Genomic DNA, 25,995 nt, shown 5'->3' on the forward strand with positions numbered 1-25,995 from the left:
GGAAATACCCGCTTTGTCTTTTCTGCCCAAGCAGGGACTTCTACCTCCAAACCTGTCAGCCAGAGAGCTGCCCACGGGAGTGGCTGAACAGAAATTAGCCCTGATGTCTCCCAACCTGCCTGCCCCGCACCTTCAGGTCTTAAGGCTCCAGACTTGTTTCCGCCACTGTGGCACCACCTGCTCGTGCTTCCCTAGGCCAGGGCCCACGAGGCTCACTCCTGTTAAGTCCATACACACACGGGACTTGGAGACTCCTGGCAGCCCATCATCTTCCTGCCTATCACCCACACGGGTACCTGAGCTTTGGGAGCAAGGCCTTATATTCACCAGCAGCTCCCAAGCAGAAATTCTTTGTTTTTTGTCCTTTTAGGGCCTCAACCTCAGCACATGGAGGTTCCCAGGCTAGGGGTTGAATTGGAGCTACAACTGCCAGCCTATGCCATGGCCACAGCAATGCCAGATCCGGGACGAGTCTGCGACCTACACCACAGCTCATGGCAAGACCGGATCCTTAACCCACTGAGCAAGGCCAGGGATCAAACCCACAACCTCATGGTTCCTAGTCAGATTCGTTTTCGCTGTGCCACAATGGGAACTCCCCAAGCAGAAATCCAACTTTCTAGATGATCAGTTTGGGGATGGAACAGAGCCTGAAGAGACAGTAGCAACAAAGGTAGAGGAATCCCTGTGGAGGTGGCTTTTGAACTATGCCACCCAAATGAGTGAGGCGGCCTGCTGGGGATTCCCAAGGGGCCAGTTTATGCAAAGTCAAGGCTGCAGGAAGTGCAGCCAGCTGCTGGCCTCAGCTGCTTCCTAACCAACAAGCTGCACTCATGGAGCAAATGAGGAAGTTTTATTCCAGCCCCAGAAGAAACCCCAGGCCAAGGTTTTAGAAAGTTTGTTGCAACCATGATAAAGTGCTCAGGCTCAGTCCAGGGCAGGGAGTTAAGAAGTAAAACTTAACAAGCAGCAGCTGACAGACTTCAGCTCTCCAAAAGGGAGGTCTGAAGCATCTCTTGCAATGGAAATTGGTTTTGTTTCACGGGTGAGATCCAGCATCCTTTGGGTCTAACTGGTTTGTGGATTTGAGATTAGAATGTGGAGAACTGGAAGTTCATCTGAACCTCAGGAGCTGGGCCTCTCTGGGCTGGAGCCTCCGATTTCCCTCCAATGGTTCACTGAGCAACAGCACCACCTAGCGGCCACCTCACTAGGCTGTGGAACCAGGTCAAGCTCACACAGACCCCACCCCTTGAGGACAGACAGACAGGCTCTGGTTCTCAGGAGCCAATCTGCACTCACACTTCTGCCAACCCAGGCTGTGACCCCGCAGGACAGCAAAATCTTTTGGCATAAAAATTAGGGACACAGCCTTGTATAACCACGCCTGACTGGCTTGTTTTATTGGAGAAGAGGACGTGGAGTTAACAATGTGAGAACAGCTGGGACCTGAGGTTGGGAAGCACACCCTCCCCTCCCCATACAAGCCCACTGTCCCAAATAAAAAATAACCAACTATGGGAGAGCAGCTGAGACAGCGACTGGGGGCAGGGGAAGGAGACATGGAACTCGAGGGCAGCAGAAGAGACCATGCGTGTGCCGGGAGGGCCCAGAGGCAGCGGCTGCACGAGTAACGGAGTGTAAGTCTCTGCATCGTCCACAGGGGTCTGTATAAATATATAGCAGTTGTTCGCTTGTTTCCCCTCCTCTCCCTTCTGCTCCGTGCTGCGTGCCGCCGTCCCAGCTCCTCTTTCCACAGGAGGACGAAGGGAAGGGGGATGACGAACATGTCATCACCGAATTGCGATCAGACCCACGTCCATCAGCTTCTGGATCTTCTGCGCTATTACAGGATTCTTTAGGTGTCTGATAAAGAAGAGGCCAAGTTATTTGAAATGAGACTTTACCTAAAAAATTTACTTGCTCGCAGAGCAAGCTCCATTGCAAACCCTCGAGGCCACCAACAGGAGGTGGGGAAGGGGGAACTGTGAAGACCGCCCAGCAGAGAACCGCACAGGCCCCCTCTGCCGGCGCTGGGAACCTGGCCCGCCCCACTGCGCAGGAGTCCACAGACAACAGCTCTCAGCTGAGTGAGACCTTTCCCCCAGCAAAAGTGGCCTTCCCAACGAAGTGCTGGAGCCGTCATCACTAACGCTAGCTCACTACCACTGCCAACCTCCTGAATAAGAATTACACAGTAGACGTCCCCACCCAGCCCCATCATACTGCTGCCAACATGTGCCTCCCTCCCTGCTTTTGTCCGCCTTCTCCTGCTGAGGCTGCACACCCCGCCCCCAACCGGACTTACTCGCTGAGCGCCTGAGGGTCCTTCTGCATCTGTTCCAGGATGAGCCGCATGGCTGGGTCACTCATGATCTGCTGCACCTCAGGGTCGGCCATGGCCCGCCGCTTCACATCTTCCGGGCTGTCGTGTCGGTTGTACTGGGCCATCACGCAGCGCTGGTAACCGTCGGCGGCCTCCTGCATTTCAGCAAAGCCAAAAGGGGAGGGCGTTAGCACTGCCCGGCTCACTGCTGGCAAGGTAACCAACAGAAGCCACTGAGAAGGGGACGGACTACAGAGAATCGGGCGAGGAGGGGTGGGTGAAGGACACCGCAAAGACACAAAGGGGAGTGGCGGGTGGGGAGAGCTCGCCGAAGGCCAGACGCAGCCCCACCTTACAGTTGGCATCCAGGTCGAGCGCCTTCTGGTAGACGTCCATGGCTTTCGTGTAGTCTTTCATGGCTTCCAGGGCAGCTGCTTTCCGGGTATAGCCCTTGACTGTAGGCAGAGAGGGGAGCGGTGAGACATCACCCCAAACACACCTCTGAAGGCTGCTCTGCCACCCCTTTATCTCAACACCAGCATCCCCGGCCCAATGTGAGCTTGTAAACACGCAAGGTTCCAAAGACACAGGCAAAGAGCAGGCTCTCTCCTCCTCTCAATTCTCTGGCACATCAGGGACAGAGGAGCAGCCCAGAAAGGCACTTACTGAAGGTAGGTTCTAGCTGGATGCACTCCTCACAGTCCTAGGAAGGAAAGGCAAAAAAGAATTAGGCTTCTTCCTTCAGTCAAGTTACTTTAGAGCAGGTGGATTATTTGGAATTACAAATCTGACTGTTCACTCGCAGCCATCACAGAACATTCTACTTTTGACCCCAGTGCTCCCTAACCCCGGCATCTGGACAACTGACAGGAGCCTGGCACAAGGACAGCAGAGAAAGCAAGGTCAGCAGAGCCACCAGGGACGAGAGTCCAGACCGTGGACCATGGACTGTTCTGTGTTAGGACGAAGCGCCCGGACTCTTCAAAAGGCTGATGTTGTGGAGCGGGGGAGGGGGCGGGGAAACGACGACACAAAAGGTGGGAAAACCAGTTTGAGAAACTGAAGTGGACATGATCACCAGGTGACATGGATAGGCCTTGAGACTGACAACCTATTTTTCAGACAAACGGGGAAATCTGAATATACACACATAATAGATGACATTACCAATCTTAGTTTTGCTATTAGTAGGTGCTATTGTGGCTGGATGGAGAGTCACTTCAAGAGATATACTCTTGAATTTAGAGATCAAGTGCTAATAAAATACATCATTTCCTTTCACAAATGGTTCGGCAAAAATGTGCCAATGCTCACATGTGAGTGAAAGTGGTAAACACTTAAGTATTCTGTGTATTTTTGCCTGAAGTATCTTCAAAACATAAAATTATGGGGAAAAGAATGCTATGCGTGTAGTACGTGCACCGAAGCCTACGTCAAACTCTTCCCCCAAGAAGCTCCAAGGCCAGACGTGATTCCATTTACTCCCTCCTCCATCTGCAGCCTGGGAAAGTCCTGCTCCACCTCTAGGTGACTGATACTGTTTTGGTGCCTCTACATCAAGACAGTAGAGCATCAAACAAAACCATGAGAGCTCAGGTACTGCTGTCACTAGACAGAGAGCCACAGAAGTAGCTCCTCTAGGTGTCGGAAGAGCATCCATCCTACCCGACCACACTCGCTGCGCCGGAAGACAGCAGACCCATCAACTGGAGTAAGGAAGGACGGCAAAGCTGCTGTGGGAAATAGGGCAGCTCCTCAAAAGACACGGAGATAGTACTTCCACCAACGGACACAGTATCTGAGAATGGAAACCAGGGACTCGAACTCTATCTGTACACCCACGTTCACAGAAGCATTATTCAGAACAGCTGAAAAGTGGAAACCCAAGGTCCGTGGACAGACAGACTGACAAACAGGTGGCCTGTCCACACAGTGGACTGTAGCTCAGCCTTAAAAAAAGAAATGCTGGGGAGCTCCTGTCGTGGCTCAGCAATAACAAATCTGACTAGAGTCCATGAGGACTCAGCTTCGATCCTTAAGGATTTGGCATTGCCGTGAGCTGTGCTCTAGGTCACAAATGTAGCTTGGATCCTGCATTGCTGTGGCTGTGGTATAGGCCGGCAGTTGTGCATTGGCACATTTTTGCTGAACCATTTGTGAAAGGAAATGATGTATTTTAGCACTTGATCTCTAAATTCATGAGCATATCTCTTGAAGTGACTCTCCATCCAGCCACAATAGCACCTAATAATAGCAAAACTAAGATCTTCGACCCCTAGCCTGGGAACTTCCATATGCTACGGGTGTTGCCCTAAAAAGCCAAGACAAGGAAAGAAGAAATGCTGACACACACTATAACTCGAACCTTGAAAACATTACACTAAGTGACATAAGCCACATACAAAAAAGCCAAATATCGTATGATTCCACTTACAAGAGGTCCCCAGAGCAATCAGATTCAGAAGGAGAACAGTGGTTGCAGGAGCTCAGGTAGAAGGATGGGGAGTTAAGTGTTTAGAAGGCACGGAGCTTCCATTTAGGAAGATGAAAAAGTCCTGGAGATGGACAGTGGTGACAACTGCACAACAATGTGAAGATACTTAACGACGCTCAAATGTACAATTAAAATGTTCAAAAAGCAGAACAAAAGAAAAACGCGTGGAAGGGCAATGGGAGGGAAAAGGACCCACTTTCCCACAGTGCTGACCACGAACAGTCCACAGGCCAGGATGGGGTTGACACAGGCCCTGCTATTTTTACAAGCCTCACACATGTACAACCACTGAGTCAAAATCAAGGCAGGAGTATCAAGCTGATGTTGACGAAAACATGGAAAGAGAAAAAGCACACTCCTTATGTACAAGTTACCAGATCGGCTGCTCTATGTCCCACAGCCTCACCTTGAGCGCCAGTTGGAACTCCAAGAGTTTGGTGTAGCAGGCAGCTCGATTGCTGTATAATTTGGCATCTTTTGGGTTCCGTTTGATGGCTTCTGTATAATGCTTCATGGCCTGGGGATAATCCCCTGAACAAGGAAAAGAAGAACTTAAAAGCAGCCAAAGCCACCCTCCCGCACTAGGGCTGCCCCCGGCAGCCGAAGCACAGGGAGCCCAGCCACACCACGCTTATTGGAGAGGCCCATCATCCGCGCTGGAGTTACCTTTCTGAAAACATTCATTGCCTTTGTTCTTCTCCTCCAAGGCCAGGTCAGGGTTTATGTAGGCCAGTCGCTCTTGCTCCTTTAGGATTTTCTCTGCCTAAGAAAAATTAATTCTTGGAATAGTCATTTAAACTTTCACAGACATTAACTATTGTGCTAAAAAAAGCCTAATTAAAATTGTAACTTTCAGAGTACTACTGGCAAGACTGAATTTTTGGTTTAAAAGTTTTACACTGTGGGATGGAAATCCTATGAAATCAGATTGTTATGATCATTATACAACTACAGATGTGATAAATTCATTTAAGTAATAAAAAAAAATGAAAAAAATAAAATAAAAAAAATAAAAATTTTACACTCCTTACAAACACTATATATAAAGCAAATAAGCTACAAAGACAACACCGTACAAGGAATACAGCCAATATTTTATAATTTTATGAAGTACGATCTATAAGTTTTGTATCACTAAACTGTATGCCTGAATCTAATACATACATACATACACACACATATATATATACATATGTCTTTTTAGGGCTACACCCACGGCATATGGAGTTTCCCAGGCTAGGGGTCGAATCAGGGCTGCAGCTGCCAGCCCAAGCCACAGCCACAGCCACCAGCAGATCCAAGCCACGTCTTCGATCTACACCATGGCTCAAGGTAACGTGGGATCCTTAACCCACTGAGTAAGGTCAGGGATCAAACTGGCAACATCATGGTTCCTAGCTGGATTTGTTCTGCTGTGCCACAACAGGAACTCCTGCCTGAAACTAATATTGTAAATTTTCTGTATCTCCATTTAAAAAACTTTCTCCTCACTATCTATCAAGGTATACAGAGAAGAAAATGACATTCACTTGGTACAAAGATATGTCCTATGTATAAACGGTGTGTTAATAGGTCAAATAATTTTCAGACCAATCTTTTTGTGAATAAAATCACTCCCCCACACACAATTTGGTTGCACAAAGTAAGAAAAATATATAATTTTTCTTTTTTTGAAAAATCTTAAGTCGAGTTCCTGTTGTGGCTCAGCAGTAATAAACCCAACCAGTAACCACTAGGATGTGGGTTTGATCCCTGGCCTCACTCAGTGGGTTAAGGATCTGCCGTTGCCATGAGCTGTGGTGTAGGCCAGCAGCTGCAGCTCCAATTCACCCCCCCTAGCCTGGCAACTTCCATATGCTCCAAGAGCAGCCCTAAAGAGACCAAAAAAAAAGAGAAGAAGGAAAAGCTCAGGTCATAACAACCACCACAACGCTGTCAGTGCACTGATCCTCACCACTTTGGGGCCTGTAACTGCAGAATGCAGAAGTTCCCATTCCTAAGCCAGGGATTGAAACTGTGCCACGGCAAGGACAATGCTGGATTCTTAACCCACTGGGCCACCAGGGAACCCCAGTCAATAGAGTATTTGAGAGCAAAACGTTGGCTGACAGAGGAGGACAGCAGTGGAGGTCCTGCTGTGGCACAGTGAGATGAGCAGTGTCTCTGGAGCACTGGGATGCAGTTCGATCCCTGGCCTGGCACAGTGGGTAAGGATCTGATGTTGCCACAGCTGCCTCTTACACCGCAACTACGGTATCTGATCTCTGGCCTAGGAATTCCTTATGCCGCAAAGCAGACACAAAAGAAAAAGAGACAGTGGGAAAAAATGGGTTATTCTCTATACATCGTCTTTATTAAGTGAAAAGGGCAGCATCATATAAAATGACCAAAGACAACACTTAAAAAACCTGACGTTCATTATTAAATAATCGTTAACGATGATACATAAAACATGAAATAACAAAACACCCTTATTCCCTACCTACCTGTTGACATTTCTTGTAATTCAAGGTTTTTTATTGACTCAGAAAAATTTAATCACGAGTGTTTAATATCCCACAATGAGATTATCATGCAATAATTCTCTCCCTGCAAGACAGCCCTCACATGGTAAAGACTTTATCCTCTCACCTGTTGGCACTTCTTAAGCACATCTGGAGTTCGGTGCTCTGCCAGAGACTTATTGTAGAAATGGATGGCATCCTTGTACTTTTCTTCTTTGAAGTAGGAGTTGCCAATTCGAGCATAAGCTCTGACAGAAACAAAAGGGGAAAGAATTTGCTCATAAGGGCAGAAGAGACAAGGTCCATCCCTGCGGAGAACATCTGCAACCAACTGAACAGAAGGCCCAGAACACTGCCCGGGCATCACGCCCTCCCAACACCTCCTGTCCTGGCTCCCGCAGCCTCCTTCCAGCCCAAGGTTAACAGAGCAGCTTGTGCGCCTCCCCGGGCAGACACAGCACCCTGCACACCACTCCAGGCACTCCGGGAGCCCCAGCGTACTTGGCAATCTGGCGGTAGTCCTCTCGGTTCTCTCGTCCCACCTCGATGGCCTTCTCACAGAGCTCCCGGCATTTACCGTAGTCGCCCTTTTCGAAGTACACGGCTGCCAGGCAGGAGGGTCAAGGAAGAGTCAGTCCTCGCCTCCTCCAGGACCACCCAACAACTCCCGTGCCCGCGGCCTGGGCCTCACCTGCTTGGTTGGTCATGTAAGTCATGTTGGTGGGGTCCAGGTCCTTGGCTCGGTCGTAGTGTTTCAAGGCCGTGTCAAAGTCCTTCTTCTTATAGGCTTCGTTCCCCAGCTCCTTCTCTTTCAGGGCCTAGATGAGGGGCGCAAGACGGGAGCACTAAGCACGCCTCACCCGGACGGCAGAGCGCGAGAGCCCCTGGCATCCCAGTGCCACACAGCACGTGGCAGCACCGAGTCTACCGAAGCAGGTTCTCCATGCCCAGCATGCTCTCGCCCAGCCAGCGAGAGATTTCAGACCGTGAAGTCCCAGCTGTTAGGAAGAGAAGTCAGAGTTTCACCCCTGCTTCCTCTGAGACTTGCCCTATTCCACCTATCTCTTCATCTGCCAGAAATGAGTGCTTCTTCAGGGGAGAGGAAATCCCTTCAGAAAGGACAGTACAGCTCTGCGCTAGGTCTTGTTCTGAGGCTCAGCAAGTCTGGGTTGTCATGTGCTGTCTCTGGGTCTCGGCTGTCAGGGAACAGCAGCAGAGGGGGGAGGAGAGGGGCAGGGGGGCTGTCCTGGTGGCAGGAGTCTTCAGCAGAGCGCACTACCGCCCACATTGTACGTAGGGCCTTTTTCCAGCCTTGAGACACTGTGAACAACCAACGCACTTATCCGTTTAGAGGGACTAAATTTGGTAACAATCTGCTGTTCCCATTTATAAAGGAAATAAAAACGTTCAGACATGTGCCTTCTGCTCTGGAAGACAATGCTGCTAAATGGACACCTTTCAATTATACACTGTGTCCAACCAGGAAACAGAGGCCTAAAGGCTGACAAACAACATTCTTCTGGATCATGGCAAGGAGAGGGGTTGCGCTCAACTTAACTGGCTGGCCCTGGCCAACATCCATACCACCAGAACCACGGCGGCCGTGGGCCTGTGGACAGGTAGCTCCTACTGCCCAAGACTTCTTGAGACACACAATTCCCATGACATTGCTTGTTACATGGACCTTCCTGATATACTGACCACTATTTATTCATTTATTTTTGGCTTTTTAGGTCGTACCTGCGGCATATGGAGATTTCCAGGCTAGGGGTCTAATCAGAGCTATAGCTGCCAGCCTACGCCAGAGCCTCAGCAATGTGGGGTCTGAGCCGCATCTTCGACCTACACCACAGCTCACACCACCACCAGATCCTTAACCCACTGATCGGGGCCAGGGATCGAACCTACAACCTCATGGTTCCTAGTCAGATTCACCTCCGCTGCGCCACGATGGGAACTCCTACGTTGACCATTTTAATTAACAGTAACAAGCTTGGCACATACTAAGCACTCAAAAAATGATTACAGCCATTCCAGGTCTATAGATGGTCTCGCCCGACACACATTTCCACCCGAGCAAGCTGTTTCTGAATGTATGACGGTAAAGAGTATCTAAAAGAGAGGGGAAGGGGGGAAGAAAGAGAGGGAGAGGGAGAGCGACCTGCTTCTTATTCTCTGGAAGATCTTCTTCCATGGGCTCTGGCTTGGGCTCCTTTTTGGGAGGAGGTGGCGGTGGAGGTGTTGCAACTTCCTCCTCCTCATCCATGCTGCCCAGGTCGACTCCAAGGAGGACGCTCAGAGTAGTCATGATCCGAGGATCTTGCAGTTTCCTAGTATTGGTTTTAAAAAAAAAAAAAAAAAGGTGTACTTCTTGAGACCAGCAGATACACAGAGGAAACAAATTATAGATACGCTTTGTCTGCTCTCAGGAGTCAGAGGGATTCAGATAGTCACAGATACCAGAACAAGACTGAGAGAGACATCCTTTCACCCCGGGTTTCCTCTCCAATATACCAACAGAGAGGGTGGGGCCCGTGTGCACAGAAGGGCGGGGTTCTGCTAGGTCAGCGTGTAGGACAGCAGAGAGGAGGCAGGCGAGGATTAGAACAAACATGCTGGATTACTGTGTCTCCTTGATCCTTTCTAGAAATACAAATAAACAAAACCCAACACACTCCTAATGTTCCTTGGGAAGAAAGCAAAGGCAGAGACCCCCGGTCTGAATGAGGGAACTCCCCGCCACAGAATCCCAGGAAGAAAAAGCACAACGTGCCTGTCCATTTCCAGAGACAAACCGTGCTGCCTTGACTTACGTGCCCAGGTCCGACGGCTTGTTTCGCAGCTGCTCTATCAGTTCCCGGTAGGAAGGATCGGCGAGCAGAGCCTTTGTCCTGGGATCGCTCTCCAACTTCTGGTACAGATTCGGCATGTTGAAAGGATTCATGAACTTCCTCTCTGTTCCAAATAAAGGAAAGCGCTCTTACCAGCCAGTCAGTTACCACGCCCCACACTCTACTAGACCAACCCTGGGGAAAGAGCCTCAAGATCAACGCCATTTAAAAAATAACCCTGGGAAAAGAAAAGAACCACAAAGGACACAGTGCACACCTGCCAATCGGGCCTCCATATTCTGCAAACCTTCTTTGAGCTGCGGGTTGTTTGCTTCATGTTTTAAACCTTCCTCATACGTTCGCTTGGCTTCTTCAAATCGGTTTAAGAACTCAAGAGCCGCTGCTTTTCGGGAATAGCCCTTAAACCAGCAAAAAGACACACAAAACAAAATAAAGGACACTTAGAGGTAAATTCCAAAGACGAACCCCACAGACCCTATTTTACACTTCACGGAACCAAATGGGGATTCACGTGTGGGCCAGAGGAAAAACAGGACGAGGACACAAGAGCAGCATCTGCCCATCCTGCCAGAGATCTGAGGCACAGAGCCTCCCCACCTCAGTGTTGTCAGATGACTTTAGGTATGGTCAGTTTCTTTGGTAGCTTTTTTTCTTTTCTGGCTGCCCCGTGGCATATCGGGTTCCTGGGCCAAAGCGGCAGCAATGCTGGATCCTTTAACCTACTGTGCCAAGCCGGGGATTGAACCTACATCTTAGCATTGCAGAAATGCTACTGATCCCAGTGCCACAGTGGGAACTCCTTTTTTTTTTTTTTTTTCTCTTTTGGCCTCACCACGGCATATGGAAGTCCCTGGGCCAGGGGTTGAATGTGAGCTGCAGCAATGCCAGATCCTTAACCCACTGCACTACAGCGGGAACTCCAGTACCATTTTCTCAGTAGTACAAGAAGCAAGACATGTCTTGACAATTGATGGCACCTCAGATTTGATGAAATAGGCCGTCACTCTGAGAAACAACGTTCTCAAACAGCGAGGAGGACTGGGGGAGGGGGTCAATCAACTATAAGTCTTGGGATAGGCAACTAGGCAGACCAGAAGAATCAGTATTCAAGAAATGCCCCACTTTGAAAAACTTATGGTTACCAAAGGAGGCAGGATGGGGGAGAGGGGAGGGATGGACTGGGGGTTTGGGATGGAAATGCTGTGCTGACGGTTGTACAACTATAAATAAAATTCATTGAGGAGAGATAAAAAAAAAAAAACCCAAGACACAAGAACTGCCCCGAAGTTGCCCCCAAAGGAGTCTGCTGGGTGTCTGAGGAGCCCCAGCTCACGCACAGCTTACCTTGCCCCAGTCAGGCTTTAGGTCGACGGTTTTGCAGCCATCCTCGTAAGCCTTCTGATAGTCTCCTTTCTTGGCATAGGCTGCGGAGCGATTGCTGTAGAGCACATGGTTCTGGGGGTCTAACTTAATGGCTTCAGAGTAGCACTGTAACGCGTCGTCGATGTTGCCGGCACTCAGGGCCTTGTTGCCCTTCTCTTTTAGCTCATTTACCTGAGGAGGAGGAGCCAATACAGTTTCTCTCCATAACGGGCTACTTCAGGCCCAACTTTTTAGTGACACCCATTTGTTTTGGCAGCTGTCGACAGACAGGTTACTCCATGGACCAGGAAAGAAAAACCACAGATTAACTAATTTACGTGACCCAGCTTTGCTAAGGAAAAAAATCAAATAACCGGGAAGAAGCTGCCTGACACTGCTCTTGGCCGGCTCCCATGTGGATTGATTGGTAAGACGTCCAGCCGCTCTTCTGAGCCTTCACTTGGACCTGACGAAGCTACTTCAGGACATACCCGTGAGCTCCTTTTGCGGAAAAATAAATTCATTTGCCCCACACATTCCCAGAGTTCAAATGATAACCCGGACACAGGGCTAGTTAGTCCTCACAGGAAGAGACAACCCGGGAGGAAGTCTGAGTGCCAGGAGAAAGGCTCCAGCAATCAGCCTGCAGGATGGCGCTTTGAGGAGCATCAAGACGCTCACCTGTGATCAGAGAACAATCTAGTTCCGTTTACAGGTGTGGTAATACTTCACAACACAGTAGATTACAGCTATTCCTTAATGAGTAAAGAAAAGCTAGGGAAAAACATCAGTTTTTGCCATGCTTAAATATATTGCCAAAACAATGGATGAGGTATAAAAAAACCCCCACCATTTGTGGTTCAATCCTCTATCCTTCCAAATGTTCACAACAACAGCAGGCTCTTCACCAAAAGGTTGAAGTGAAGCAGACCTTGGCCATATCACAATAAGGTCTTCTCCTGACCAGGGAACCCCCCCAGAGGGGCAGGCCATCCCTCGAATGCACCCACACTTTGTGAGATGAAGCTGTGTCACTCAAGTTACTAAGTCATTCTTTCCTGCTATCTATCATCTGCCCAGTGTACTGACACTAGAAAGAACTGTTATGAGAAATGGCTCTGAAAACCCGAGGCACACCACTCTGGAACCCCATCAACCAGACAGATCTTAGGAAACTTTTTAGCGGGAAAAAGAAAGAGACCGAAAAATTTGGCAAGCAAGGGATAAAAATCTTACAAGCCCAGGATGCAGGCCAGAAGGCAAAAAGTTAAAAAATTCAACTAGTGCCATGAAGCAGCTGAGAAGAGCTTGGCTGGTGACTTTCCTGCCTATGCCCCCCAATGTTTTCCAAACTGAGCACCATCTGCAAGGTCAGGAAAGCAAGTCTGTAGGTCATAACCAGCACTTCGAAAGAGCTGATCAACAGAGAACACCAAAATGGGGCACACGATAAGAATGATTATTTTACTGAACATGTTATATGTGACTACTGGGACAAATCTGAAAAATGCATCACTGCGAGATCTATGTGGAAGCTACTTAGCTTAAAAAATACAATTCTAGACACCCAAATCTGTCCAACTCGAGTATTTCCCAAAACCAAAACGTGGATCCCCGAAAATGAAAACAAAAAGTAGTTATGTGTAAGTGGGTGCAAGAGAGCAGGCTATTGACACATCTGGAGTAAAAACGCTATCTGTACAACGATCATTGTAAACGTGCAGCTCTGAGTCGAGTCACACACTCACTCCCAGGCTATCTACGTGTGTTCTTCTACAACGGGCAATGTCATTAAAAAAATTCTCTATTTTGATAGTCACCAGAGGAGACCTTTTCTTAAATTTAACACAGTAACGTGTTTTCCACATCAGACCCGTTTGTCTACATCACAGCCTATTTAATCCCAAACAAATTACCAGGAGGGCACAAAACGTTAATTAAATTCTTAATCTCCACTTCCGTCTTTGAAAATTTAGCAAAGAGGCTCCAGGTTAAGCTAAAGAGCAACAGCTACACTAGCTCGAAAGGTCTGGCTTTGTAGATCAAAAACCCAAGCTGTTTTCTTTGGCCCCCAGATCCATCATTCCAACTCAATAACAGCTTCTAGTTGAATAAAAAAAACTCTTTAGGCTTTTCACAACCTTCGGGCCCCAGAGAGTATAATTAAGTCACTGAAAGCAACCAGCAGCTTCCAACTCAGCCCCCCAATAATGCTGAGGGGATGAGGGGAGCCAAGTAACTTACTTCTTGCTCCTTATCTATATATTTCAAGTTTTCTACAGAGACTAACTCCTTGTGTAACTAGAAACCGACCTTTTAGAAGCTTGAATTCTCAGTTATAACCAAAAAAAACCCCAAACAAACAAACAAACAAAACCAAAACCCAAACCCACAAGGAGGAGGACGAGCGGCACACAGACATGTAAAACACTGGCAAAGACGGAATTCATTCCAAGGGCTTTTGCTGCACCCTCCCCTTTCCAGCAGAAGGCAAATTAGTTGGCCTGCTGCACATCCTACCCTCACTCTGCATTCTTCCATCTCGGCCTTTTCAGATGCAGAGAAGTAGAACTCTCCCCAACTGATTCCTAAGTGCCTCAGCTGCTTACAGGGTATTCTCGTCCCTGCTCCCTGCATTCCTCCAAGTTAACTCGGGCCAAGTCTTGGTCGGCAATCTCCCGTCTCCCTTCCAAATGACCTGATCATCCTTCCTGCCTCTCGCAAGGCCCCTCGCCCAGCTCCATCCTTCCCAGTGCCGCGGGCGCCAGCGCCCCGCTCAGCTTAAACCCACTTCACCGGAGGCCTCCGGTTCCTGGCCGCGGTCCCTTTTCCTGCCGCGGGCCGGACTTACGCCGAACTGATGACTCCCCTACCCCTCCTCGCCGAGTCGGGAGACCACGGGAGCTGAGGAGCCCTGGCGCTCCCCGCGGCCAGGCCTCACTCTCCACGGCCAGGCCTTGCTCCCCACCCGCCGCGGCTCTCACTCTCTTGCTGCCCCGACTACTAGGCCGCCCCGGCCCGAGCCCCAAACCCAGCCGCCCCGATCGGGTGCCCGCCTCGCTCCTCCACCCGGCCACGGCCGGTCCCCGAGCGGCCCCAGGCCTCAGCCCACCCCTCCCCCTTCACCTGCTCCATAGTCCGGCCCGGAACCCCGTTGAATAGACTCCGTCTGCTCCGCGTTCCCAACCGCACGCGCCGCCTTCTGGAACCTACTAGAAGCTGCCGGGACCCCCAGATCCCGCCCCTTCCTCGCCGGCTCACTGGTCGTGCTCCTCTGGGGGACTTTCTGAGCTTTTCTACTATTGGCTTGAAGTCTAGCCCATCATCTTTGCTTCTCTCTCATTGGGCCTGGAGAGTAATCCCCGCAGCCCTGCCTCCCCCGCGCCTCGGGATTGGGTTCTCCCCGACAAGCCCCACCCATCTTTGGCTCTACGATTGGAGGGAGGGGTGGACCTCTGCGACTATTATTGGTCGCTTGGTCCGCCAGTCGTAGCCGCGCTAGCCGCACCCATTGGTCCTGTTCTTTCTGGAAATTTCCACGTCTCCCATTGGGCTGACGGACTCCCTGACAGAACCGCCTTCAGGTTAAAAAAAATTTCAATTGGGCGGTGAGTTGCAGACACCTTGCTATGATAGGTTTAAATGGCTGCCCTTCAGAGAGCTTGGTGGGGTGTCACTGCAGTCTTGGTCTCTGAGAGTTAGAGGTCCCAGCCATCCTCTGCTGCGAGCGAGGCTGCAGGAGCTCCGGGCCGCCTCTGGCCTCTCTTGGCGGAGGGGGCGGCGGCGAGTCCAGCCGAGGCCGTTCGTTTTTCCGAGGCGGCCGACAGCCCTGGCCCTTCGCCGGTGCATCGAGCTCGGGGGTCCTAGCCGGTGGGGGGCTGGGGGGTTGTGACCGTTTGGGTGGGCCTCAGGAGGGCTTCCCGGATCCCGCCCTTGTGTTCTGCGTTTTCCAAAATCCCGCGAGGTGGCGAGGGCACTGGCGCTTTGGTAGGACAGGCCTGCGATCTCACCGCGGCGGTGCCGTGGATGGAGACGCGCACCCTCTCTGAGCCGCTTGGGTAGAGAGGGGTTGGTAATCCGGATGCTGAAATCTCAGCGAGGGGCAGGGCAGGTGCCTGGAGAGAAGAGAAAGGGTATAGGCCTTGAGAAGTTTTTTGTTTTAATTTTGTGTCTTTTTAGCGCCGCACCCGCAGCATATGGAGATTCCCAGGCTAGGGGGTCAAATCAGAACTGTAGCTGCCGGCCTACACCACAGCCACAGCAACGGTGGGATCCGAACCGCGTTTGTGACCTACACCACGGCTCAGGGCAACACTGGATCCTTAACCCACTGAACGAGGCCAGGGATGGAACTTGCGTCCTCGTGGATGCTAGTCAGGTTCCTTAACCTCTGAGCCAGGATGGGAACTCCCCTTGAAAAGTTATTTTTCGCCCTGGACCAATGTGTGTGGTTAAGGGAACAAAGCTGCATAACTGGGGTCTGGCGGGAGCTTGGATGAGAGTCTTGGACCCTGCTGTGACATTTATTTTGTACCCCTTTCTGGTTAATGCTCTTCCTTCCCAGGGTTTTAACTGCTTTCTATGCCAATAGCTTGTCTCCTCAGCTTCCTCTTCCCTCCCAGCCGTCTGACCCATCTTGGCACTGAAGCCAAGGTCACTGCAGGTCTGCATGCCTGATAACCCCCACCCCCTCAAAAGCTCTTGGGGGATTTTAGATTGGGACTTGGCCTTGGCCGGTCTGATAGGGCAGGCCTACTTTTCCCACCTCTCCTTTCCCATCTTCCACTTTCAGCACCGCACTGACATGTCTCTTCCTTGAACTAGGTGGGTTCCTTCACTCCAGGCCTGCCTGCAAGATGTTTCCTCTGCTGGCACCCCCACTTCCACCAACCCTGCCAGGTTAACGTCTTTTCTGGTCTTTCAGGCTGAGGTGAGCTGTCAAGGTTCCTTCCTGACCTGCCCCCAACATGTCATTTACTCTCATAACATCACAGGCTACACATGTGTCCAGTCACATTAAACCAGTGGCTTGGCTACCCGTACAACATTTTGTAAGGCCCACGACCAGCCTTATGTTTGTTTTCCTTTGTCTTTGTTTTCCAGGTGCATTGTACAGTGTCTAGCCCGTAGAAGGCAATTATTAATCCATCAAACAAGCTGCATCTTTGACTTACAGTACAGCTCATGGCAACGCCAGATCCTTAACCCACTGAGAGGCCAGGGATCCAACCTGTGTCTTTGTGGATACTAGTCGGGTTCATTACCACTGAGCCACATCAGGAATTCCCAAGAAACCTTCAGTATTAGAGTAGTTGTGAGGATTGAATGATTTGATATTTATAACATACTGAGAAGAATGTTTGACAACAGACTAAATACTATATGCATTTGTTAAATAAAAATAAATGCACATGGAATTCCTCTTGTTGCTCAACAGGTTAAGAACCTGTGTAAGTGTGGGTACTGGGGAGATGCAGTGAGGAATACTGGCAAGAATCACTGTTTTTGTAGTGCTCTTTCTAGTGAGAGATGAACTGAAGTCTGGTGTGCCTGCAGTAGGGAAAGGATTAAAGGGGCATTGGGCAAGGAGGGTGCTGTTGTATTTCCAGTAAGAGACCAGATCAAACCCCAGTGAGGAGCTAATGTTTTGAGGGAAAAAAAAAAAAAATCTGACTGCTTAAAGGCGTAAGATTCATGGAAAACCTAGGGAAGAACCTTGTAGTCGGAGGGAACAGCAAATGCAGTGGCCAGTGGGTGGCCAGAATGGTAGGAGCCTGGCAAGGTTGGGAGAGGGTGCTGAGAGGATGCAGTACCAGGTCCTGCAGGATGGGAGGCCACTCTCTTCACTTTGAACATTCCAACAGGTTTTAAGCAGAAAAGTGACGTGATCTGACTGAGTTGTGTCGGTGAAGAGGACAAAGGCAGAGGGGGCCTCTTAGGCTGTTGCAGGTGCCAAGAGTGCTGTGGTGGTCCCATGGGCCAGGGTGGGAGCAGAGGAAGTGAGAGAGGTTAGATTCTGGATGCATTTTGGAGGAGCCACCAGGATCTGTTGACACAGCATGAAGGAAGGGGGTGACTCCGAGGCTCTTGGCCTCTTAGTCACCTAAGTCAAAACTGTCAACAAGATTTTTCATTTCTTCTTGGCACTGTCTCCAGACCACCACACTCCTGTCAGCCCCCTGCTGCCCCCACCCCAGCTCTTCCTTCACCTCTGGAGGCCTTTCCTTTTGAGGCCTTCCGTCACTGCCCCCCACCCCCTGCCCCCACCTCCCCAGCCTCTTTGGGCTTCTTTCCCATCCCTCCCTCTGTGTGACTTGGTCTCTGCTCCCACATCTTTTTTAATAGTTCTGTGTGTGGCACATGACTCTGGGTACAGGGGCTTAACAGTGAACACGGCAGTCCACAGATGCAGCTTCTGCAGTGTGGACCTTGTCTTCTAGAGGGAGAGACAAATCCTACTGAAACTCAGCTTCATGACTTCCTTAGCCTCTGTGAAGGTTAACCTCTCTTGGCTTCCGTTGCTTTCATTTTATTTACTTATTTATTTATTTATTGGCCAAGCTGGCACCATGCAGAAGTTCCCGGGCCAGGGATCAAACCATGTGCCACGGCTATAACCAAGCCACAGTGGTGACAACACAGGGTCCTTAACCTCTTGAGCCACCCAAGAACTCCCAATTGCTTTCATTTTAAAATGCTCATGAGAAACTTTTTTTTTTTTGGTTTTTACGGCCACACCCATGGCATATAGAAGTTCCCAGGCTAGGAGTTGCAACTGCCGGCCCACACCACAGTCACAGCCACACCAGATCCAAGCCGCATCTTTGACTTACAGTACAGCTCATGGCAACGCCAGATCCTTAACCCACTGAGAGGCCAGGGATCCAACCTGTGTCTTTGTGGATACTAGTCGGGTTCATTACCACTGAGCCACATCAGGAATTCCCAAGAAACCTTCAGTATTAGAGTAGTTGTGAGGATTGAATGATTTGATATTTATAACATACTGAGAACAGTGTTTGACAACAGACTAAATACTATATGCATTTGTTAAATAAAAATAAATGCACATGGAATTCCTCTTGTTGCTCAAGAGATTAAGAACCCAACTAGCATCCATGAGGATTTGGGTTCGATCTCTGGCCTTGCTCAGTGTTAAGGATCTCACATTGCTGTGGCTGTATCCTAGGCCTCAGCTGCAGCTCTGATTCAACCCCTACCCTGGGACCTTCCATATGCCACAGGTGGGGCCCTAACAAGAAAAAAGACACAAATGAAGGTAATTCATAGCACTATGAAGAAAACAAAAAACACAGGATGAAGAGCTAAGAGGAAAGAGTTCCCATTGTGGCTCAGTGGGTTACATACTAGTATCCATGAGCATGGGGGTTCAATCCCTGGCCTCGCTCAGTGGGTTAAGGATCCAGGGTGCTATGAGCTGTGGTATAGGTCGCAGGCACGCCTCAGATCCAGAGTTGCTGTGGCATAGGCTGGCAGCTGCAGCTGCAGTTCGACCCCTAGCCTGGGACCTTCCATATGCTGCGGGTGTGGCCATAAAAAGCAAAAAAAGAGTTAACAGGGAGGCGGGGAAGGAGCACCTGAGGTGGGTGGTCAGTGAAGGCCCCTTAGACTTGGAATTATGAGAAGCCTATCAGAGACAGCGTTCCAGACAGGGCAGCAGAAAATGCAAAGGCCCTGAGGCTGAAACAAGTTTGGAATTTCCAAGGAACCCAAAGAATTTTTTATGCTCTAGTGTCCTTGTCTGTGAGTGAAGAGGATGAAGTGCCGATGACGGCCCAAGGTTACTGTGAGGGTTAAAACGGCCCACGCTCAAGGCTTGTCAGACCTGCAACAAAAGTTTGAGAAAAGAAACAGGGAAATTAAAAAAAAAAAAAGTATGGAGCTTTAGAAAGGGTGCAAATGAGGGACCCCGAGGCTTAAGCTTATTTGGTGTCATGGTAAAGCCTCTTCTGAACATTCAGAAATGTTAGCTCTTAGCATTTTCATCAACTCAGGCTTCTCCAAATCCCCACTGGTACTTGGAGCCCTCCTGAGGGAGGCAGTGATGTAGGCCAGCTGGCCGGTGTCCCCTCCCCAGATCCCTGGAACTCAAGCAGAAGCTGCTCCCCAGCGGGCGTCCAGGCCCATGCGATGTGTGTCGCTTCCAGAGTGACTCATGCTGCTATTTCCGTGCTGCTGCTCTCAAGGTGGGAGCAAAATGGCAAGCGCTGCGTTTGGAGTCAACTCTGCAGCCAGAGATCCAGCAGCAAATAGTTGACCTGAAGGGGTCACCCAGTGCAGCCACATTCTCTGCAGAGCAAATCCCCAGTTTTAAAGTTCTCCCAACAGCAGGAAAAAAGAAACAGCTGGAGCTCATGAAACTCAGCACAGGAGGGAGGAGTGGGGGTTGGGGAAGGGGTGTGGTACAGAATTCTGGGGTGTGTACAACGTGGAATTTTGTTTTCATAAGAACTTCCACTATTGGAGTGGGAATTTAAGGCAACTCGAGTTTCCTTCTGCAAGGGAGAGTGAAGCTCCACTCTGGGTTCTGAGAAACTCCTCAAGAGTGTCTTCATTGCCCGACTTTCAGTTACCCAGTCACATGGAATCCAAGTCTTGACTAGTGGGAAAAGCCTGGGGGAGAATAAAGTGCCGTGGAGTTGTGCTCAATTCAGTGAGCTCACCAAGAGCCGGAAACTGCCAGATACTTCAAGGAATAAAATGGTGGTCTTTTTTTTTTTCTTTCTTTTTCTTAATCTTTTTTAGGGCCAAACCCAGGGCATATGGAAGTTCCCCAGAATGATGGTAATTATTATCTGATAATTATTCGTCAGAGAGCCCCAGAGCCCACTCCAGGGCCTCACCATCCACACGCCCTCCCGGGGTGATCTCAGCCAGTCTTGGGGCTATAAACCCCACAGCGGAGGACTCCCGCATTTCTAGCTTCAGGTCGGAGCTCGCTCCTGAGTTCCAAACTTGTCTACCCAGCTGCCTCCTTGACGTCTCCACCTGGATGGCAGATGAACTTCCTGACATGTTCAAGCTCCCAGTAGTCTCTCCTGAAGCTGTTTCTCCCCTGACTTCCCTCTCATCAGTGGCCTCCTTATTCTTGGGTTGGTTCAGGCTGAACACTTTGGAGGCATCCTTGACTCTCTTTCATAACCACGTTCAGTTCACCAGCAAATTCTGTCAGCTGGACATGGACCCCTCTGCAGTTCCCCCGCCATCTCCTGGCTTTGGGAAGGGGACAGGAATGTTGGCTCCCTGAGGGTCAGAGGGGACCCTAGCTGGTATGCCAGGACATATCCCATGAGAGGTGCGGGGGTGGGAGATGAAAGAGCTGCTGTGTCTGGGTGAGTCCAGTGAGGACACCGATGCCACCAGGACAGATTAACCCTCCTCCCGAGATTTAGGGCACCCCACGCCATGCCAGTTCAGGACCACCTGACAGAGAAGGGCTTCTGGTTGTACCTGAGATACAACTTGACAGCTGGGTAGGATGGGGGCTTGGAGTCAGAATGAGATGATACCAAATCAGTGGTTCTCAACCAGGTGGTTTTTGTCCCCAGAGGACATTTGGCAATGTCTGGAGACATTTTTGGTTGTCACAACTCAGGGGTAGCTGTGCTACAGAGGCCACTGATGCCGCTCTGAACATCCTACAATACACAGCACAGCTCCCGACGATTACTTGGGGCAAATGTAAACAGAACTGAGGCTCAGAAATCCTGGTCTGAGGAAATGTAGAATGTGTTTCTTGCACACCTGAGCTTGGTTGAGACTTGAGAATGAAACCTGTTATATAACAAGATGATTTAAATTGACGGCACCACAGGAGTTCCCACTGTGGTGCATGGGTTAATAATCCCACCGTCTCTGGGGCGTTGCTGGTTCCATCCACGGCCTGGCGCAGTGGGGTAGGGATCCGGCGTTGCTGCAGCTGTGGTTTAGGTCAAAGATGCGGTTCAGTTTCGATCCCTGGCCTGGTGACCTCATATGCCTCAGGTGCAGCCAAAAAAGGAAAAAGATGACCACTATACATAATATGCACCTAATACCAAGAAGGGCTGTCAACGTGCACTGTGGGACACCCCTCCTATTGGAAGGTAATGGGGATATGTCCCCCCCCCGCAATTTGATGGGCTCTGGGACTACTTTGAGCAATAGAATACAGAGGAGGGGAGTTCCTTTTGTGGTGCGGTGGAAACGAATCCGACTAGGAACCATGAGGTTGCAGGTTTGATCCCTGGCCTCACTCAGTGGTTAAGGATCTGGCGTTGCCATGAGCTGTGGTGTAGGTTGCAGACGTGGCTCGGATCCTGTGTTGCTGTGGTGTAGGCCAGCAGCTATAGCTCTGATTTGACCCCTAGCCTGGGAACCTCCATATGCTGTGTACGGCCCTAAAAAGCAAAGCAAAAAAACAAAAAAACAAAAAAACAAAAAACAAAAAAACCTTGGAGGTGGCACTTTGCCAGTTTCCAAGCTTATAAAACTGGAGCTTCCACTCTTTTGGGACACTCGCTTTTAGAATTCTGTGCTGCCATGTGAGAAGTCTGCCCGAGGCCACAATATTGCAAGGAAGCCCAAGCTGGCCACCTGGAGAGCCCTGGTTGTTCCCACATCTCAGCTCAGAAGGAAAGCCGTCCTGGACCCTCAAGCCCAGCTTAGTCTCCCATTGAAGGTCACTGTGTGACCTAGTGGAGGCCACATGGAGCAAAAGAAACACCCAGCTGAGCTCTGACCAAATTCCTGACCCACAAAATCATGAGATGCTGAAAGTTTTCAGCCATTAAAACAAAGTAGCTTAGGATACTAGTTTGTTACACAGCAGTAGATAACCAGACCGGTCACCCCCAAGGGTTTTTCTGTGCTTTCCTCTTGCCTGTTCACGGTGATAAACTCCTCCCCAGTGCTGCCCTGACCGCTTGTCCAAGAGCCGTTGTCTGTAATGCTCTACTTAGGTGCCAAAGGCTGCTCTTTACAAGTCAGCTCATCCACAGACTTGATCAGCACCCCCAGAGTTCCCTCCCTATGGAATCCAAATCCCAGTAGGTCCTGTTTCCCTCTCTGCTTCTCCCCCCTTTTCTCCACCTCCGCTGCTGCAGCCAGTCTGGCCTTTGTGGCCCTCCCTAGGGAGGGGTACTGTGTTAGTTTGCCAGGGCTGCCATAACTAAATACCACAGATTTGGTGGCTTAAACCAGAGAAATTCGTTTTCTCACAGTTCTGGAAGTCCGAGATCAAGGCGCTGGCAGATCTGGTTTCTTCTGAGGCCTCCCCCCTTGGCTTCCGGGCAGCTACCTTCTCCCTGGGTCCCCATGTGGTCTTTTCTCTGTGCAGACACCCATCCCTGGTTATGTGTGTCCAGCTTTCCTCTTCTTTGAACGAGACCAGGCAGGCTCTATCAGGGACCACCGTAAGGGCCTTGTTTAACTTAATCACCCCTTTAAGGACTGTCTCCAAATGATGCCCCCTTCTGAGGTGTTGAGAGTTGGGAATTCAACATACCAATTTGAGAGGAAAATAGTTCAGCCCATAACAGGGCCTTCCATGGTTTTCCTTTCTTTCTTTGGTGGGGGGTTCTTGCCCGCAGCGTGCAAAAGTTCTGGGCCAGGGATCAAACCTGCACCACAGCAGTGACAATGCCGATCCTTAACCCACTGTACCACCTGGGAACATCTCACGTTTTATTATGTTGTTAAAATATATTACAATGGACACCACTGTCTGAGGGTTTTGTATCCTAACCCAGAGCATCTGCCTCCTTCCCAGGCCTTCTCTGAAGTCAGCTCCTTCCCCTGAGGAAGGCAGTGTGAGCCTCTCCAGACCATTGGCCAGATACTCACACCCACCCCGAGAGGAAGCAGATGGCGGGGCCTCTGCTAGCCAGGCCTGATTTATGGCCACATAAACATTCTGGACGTTTACTACCTTGCAATCCATCCTTCCCCTTCACACCCCTCAATATAATACCTACACAATATTGGCCATTGAAACAGACAGTAAAGTGAAACACAGACAGGTGATAAAGTAAAAAATGAAAAAGGCATCACAACCTGGAGGGAGGGGGGTGCAAAACTGTGATCCCACATTAGGGGCCTGGGAGGTGCAGAGGATCGTCTGCCCGGACGGGGCAGTAAAGATGGCAAGGGAGTTCCTGTTGTGGCTCAGTGGTAACGAGCCCAACTAATATCCGTGAGGACGAGGGTTTGATCCCTGGCCTTGCTCACTGGGTTAAGGATCCACTGCTACTGTGAGCTGTGGTATAAATTGCAGATTCGGCTCAGATCCCAAGTTGCTGGGCTGTGGTGTAGGCCGGCAGCTGTGGCTCTGATTCAACCTGGGAACTTACATATCTGCACGCGTGGCCCTAAAAAGACAAGAAAGGATGGAAAGAAGAAAGATGGCAGGGTAAAATGGGGTATTGCTGAAACATGAAAGACTCAGGAAACAATAATGCATTGGGCTTTAAAGTCAAGCCCCTGCAGAGAGGAGGGCCCTCTGGGGTTCCTTTAGATCTGGTAGTTCTCCTGATTTCTGCTCTGTTCTTAAAATTCAGACCAGAAGCAGGAAACCCTCACTGTATTGTGATCTCACAGCTCGCTGCACTTCAGCCCTGCTGAGATGGTGAATCTACTCCTCTGGGTAGTTTTGTAACCCTGAAAAGTGCGGAAGCCAGCAAAGCAAACCCAGAATCTTGGTACCAGCTTAGGAAGAAGTTTTGTAATCATGTTCTAAAATCCGATGTTTTTTTTTTTTGTTTGTTTTTTGCTTTTTAGGGTCAACCTGCAGCATATGGAGGTTCCCAGGCTAGGGGTCAAATTGGAGCTACATCTGCCAGCTGATGCCACAGCTACATCAGATCCGAGCTGTGTTTGCAACCTACTTCACAGCTCAATAGCAACGCTATTCTTAACCCACTGAGCAAGGCCAAGGATTGAACTCGAAACCTCATGGTTCCTAGTCAGATTCAGTTCCGCACAGGAACTCCCCAAGTGTTTTAAGTTGATTTGTGATTTTAATGAGAGAGGGGGGAGACAGCCTGCAGTGACGGCTTTAATAACGCCTCTGATTTCTGTAGGCCTGCCCTTTGCGTTGGGATTTGGCAGCTCCTCCCAAAAGAGAAATGGAATCTCTTTTTCAATTCCTGCATTCTGGGCTGGCTTGTGACACGCACTGAATCCTGTGACTGTGTGAACTGTGCAACAGAACCTGTGATGCAGAGTGACTTCCAAGTTAGGCCTCAAGAGGCACTTTGCAGCCTCTGCTGTCACCCTCTTGGACTGGGGCCTTGAGGTCCGCAGGTTACAAAGATGTCCAGTCTGGCGTAGTGGAGGCCACGCGAAGCAGAACCAAAGGGTCTCGCTGACAGCCAGCACCAACTGCCCGTCACATGAGTGAGGTGGTCCAGGGCCCTCAGCCCCAGTCGGGTGGTCAGATGACTGGCCACAGGAGTGACCCAGACAAGACCAGCAGATGAATCTTCCAGCTCATCCCAGCCCAAACTGCTGATTCAGAGGCCTGGTTGTTATTTTAGGCTAGTACATTTTCGGTGGTTTATTAGGCAGCAGTAAATAACTGGGACAGTATAAAAAGACCTAAGTTCATAAGCAGCATTTGAGTATTTAGGAGAACTTATTTACTATATTTATAAGTTTAATCTACTTGTGTATGGGAATTAGTAATGATTATTAAAAAAATATGCTTGGCTTGGGAGGGGCTGGATAAGGTGGGAAATGAAGGGGTCTTCACCCCCTGTTCCCTCCCTGTTTGTAAAGAAAAATGAACAACAAAAAAAATATGCCTGTTAAATGTGTAAGTCTTCTGCTGAGAGTGTGAGGCGTTTGAGAGGACTAGTTATTTCCTTTTTTTTTTTGTCTTTTTAGGGCCACACCTGAGGCACATGGAAGTTCCCAGGCTAGGGGCTGAATTGGTGCTGTAGCTGCTGGTCTACACTGCCGCTCATGACAATACCGGATCTTTGACCCACTGATCGAATGTGTGTGCTCACAGGTACTAGTCGGGTTTGCTACCCATGAGCCACGACGGGAACTCCCAGGACAAGTTATTTCAACTCTGTAGAATGCAGTTTAAAATCTATTAAAGAATTTAATTACCTAAGTTTGTAACTGGCGTTCATTTTTAGAATTTAATCTGTTGAACCTGTGAGTTAATTAAATATTCACCAAAGACTAAATGAAGGTAGTTGTTCTTATGTTTATACAAAAATCAGATTTATAAATAGAAAACTAGATTTGCAAGTTGCATTTGGATGTTTAAGAAAAACTAGTTTTTAAATTTATAATTTTAATAAATACAGTGTTAATTTAAACACAGGCAGTAGCAGCTAGCTTTTCTCTGTATGAAAGCCCCTCTCCAGCATTAAAAATCCTCAACAGATAACACCGGCTATTATGGCCCCACCTAAAGTTCAGCATTCCATAGACTTTTCCACCATT

The 25,995-nt window shown here is 49.5% G+C and overlaps 1 protein-coding gene and 1 long non-coding RNA gene across 2 annotated transcripts; one reads left to right on the top strand and one right to left on the bottom strand.

Moving 5' to 3' along the window:
- Positions 1–1,373: 1,373 nt before the first annotated feature.
- On the bottom strand, positions 1,374–14,726 carry STIP1 (stress induced phosphoprotein 1). Its single transcript, XM_003353794.5, has 14 exons — positions 14,665–14,726; positions 11,521–11,730; positions 10,433–10,574; positions 10,138–10,279; positions 9,486–9,654; positions 8,016–8,142; positions 7,826–7,928; positions 7,452–7,572; positions 5,487–5,583; positions 5,227–5,351; positions 2,993–3,029; positions 2,678–2,781; positions 2,309–2,481; positions 1,374–1,866 (listed from the first exon to the last, which is right to left on the bottom strand). Exons 1-14 carry the CDS (start codon positions 14,671–14,673, stop codon positions 1,794–1,796), a joined length of 1,632 nt encoding a protein of 543 aa, XP_003353842.1. The 5' UTR covers positions 14,674–14,726; the 3' UTR covers positions 1,374–1,793.
- A 512-nt stretch (positions 14,727–15,238) lies between these two features.
- On the top strand, positions 15,239–16,955 carry LOC146405058 (uncharacterized). Its single transcript, XR_014836874.1, has 3 exons — positions 15,239–15,408; positions 16,363–16,468; positions 16,642–16,955. It is a non-coding gene; the product is annotated as an uncharacterized LOC146405058 (long non-coding RNA).
- The last annotated feature ends 9,040 nt before the right edge of the window (positions 16,956–25,995 follow it).

The sequence above is a fragment of the Sus scrofa genome, chromosome 2 (genome assembly GCF_054392235.1).
Source record: "Sus scrofa isolate SSC_HxYL_T2T_F1_AM1 chromosome 2, Sscrofa_HxYL_maternal_Yorkshire_Landrace_v2.0, whole genome shotgun sequence".
Classification (NCBI taxonomy): Eukaryota; Metazoa; Chordata; class Mammalia; order Artiodactyla; family Suidae; genus Sus; species Sus scrofa.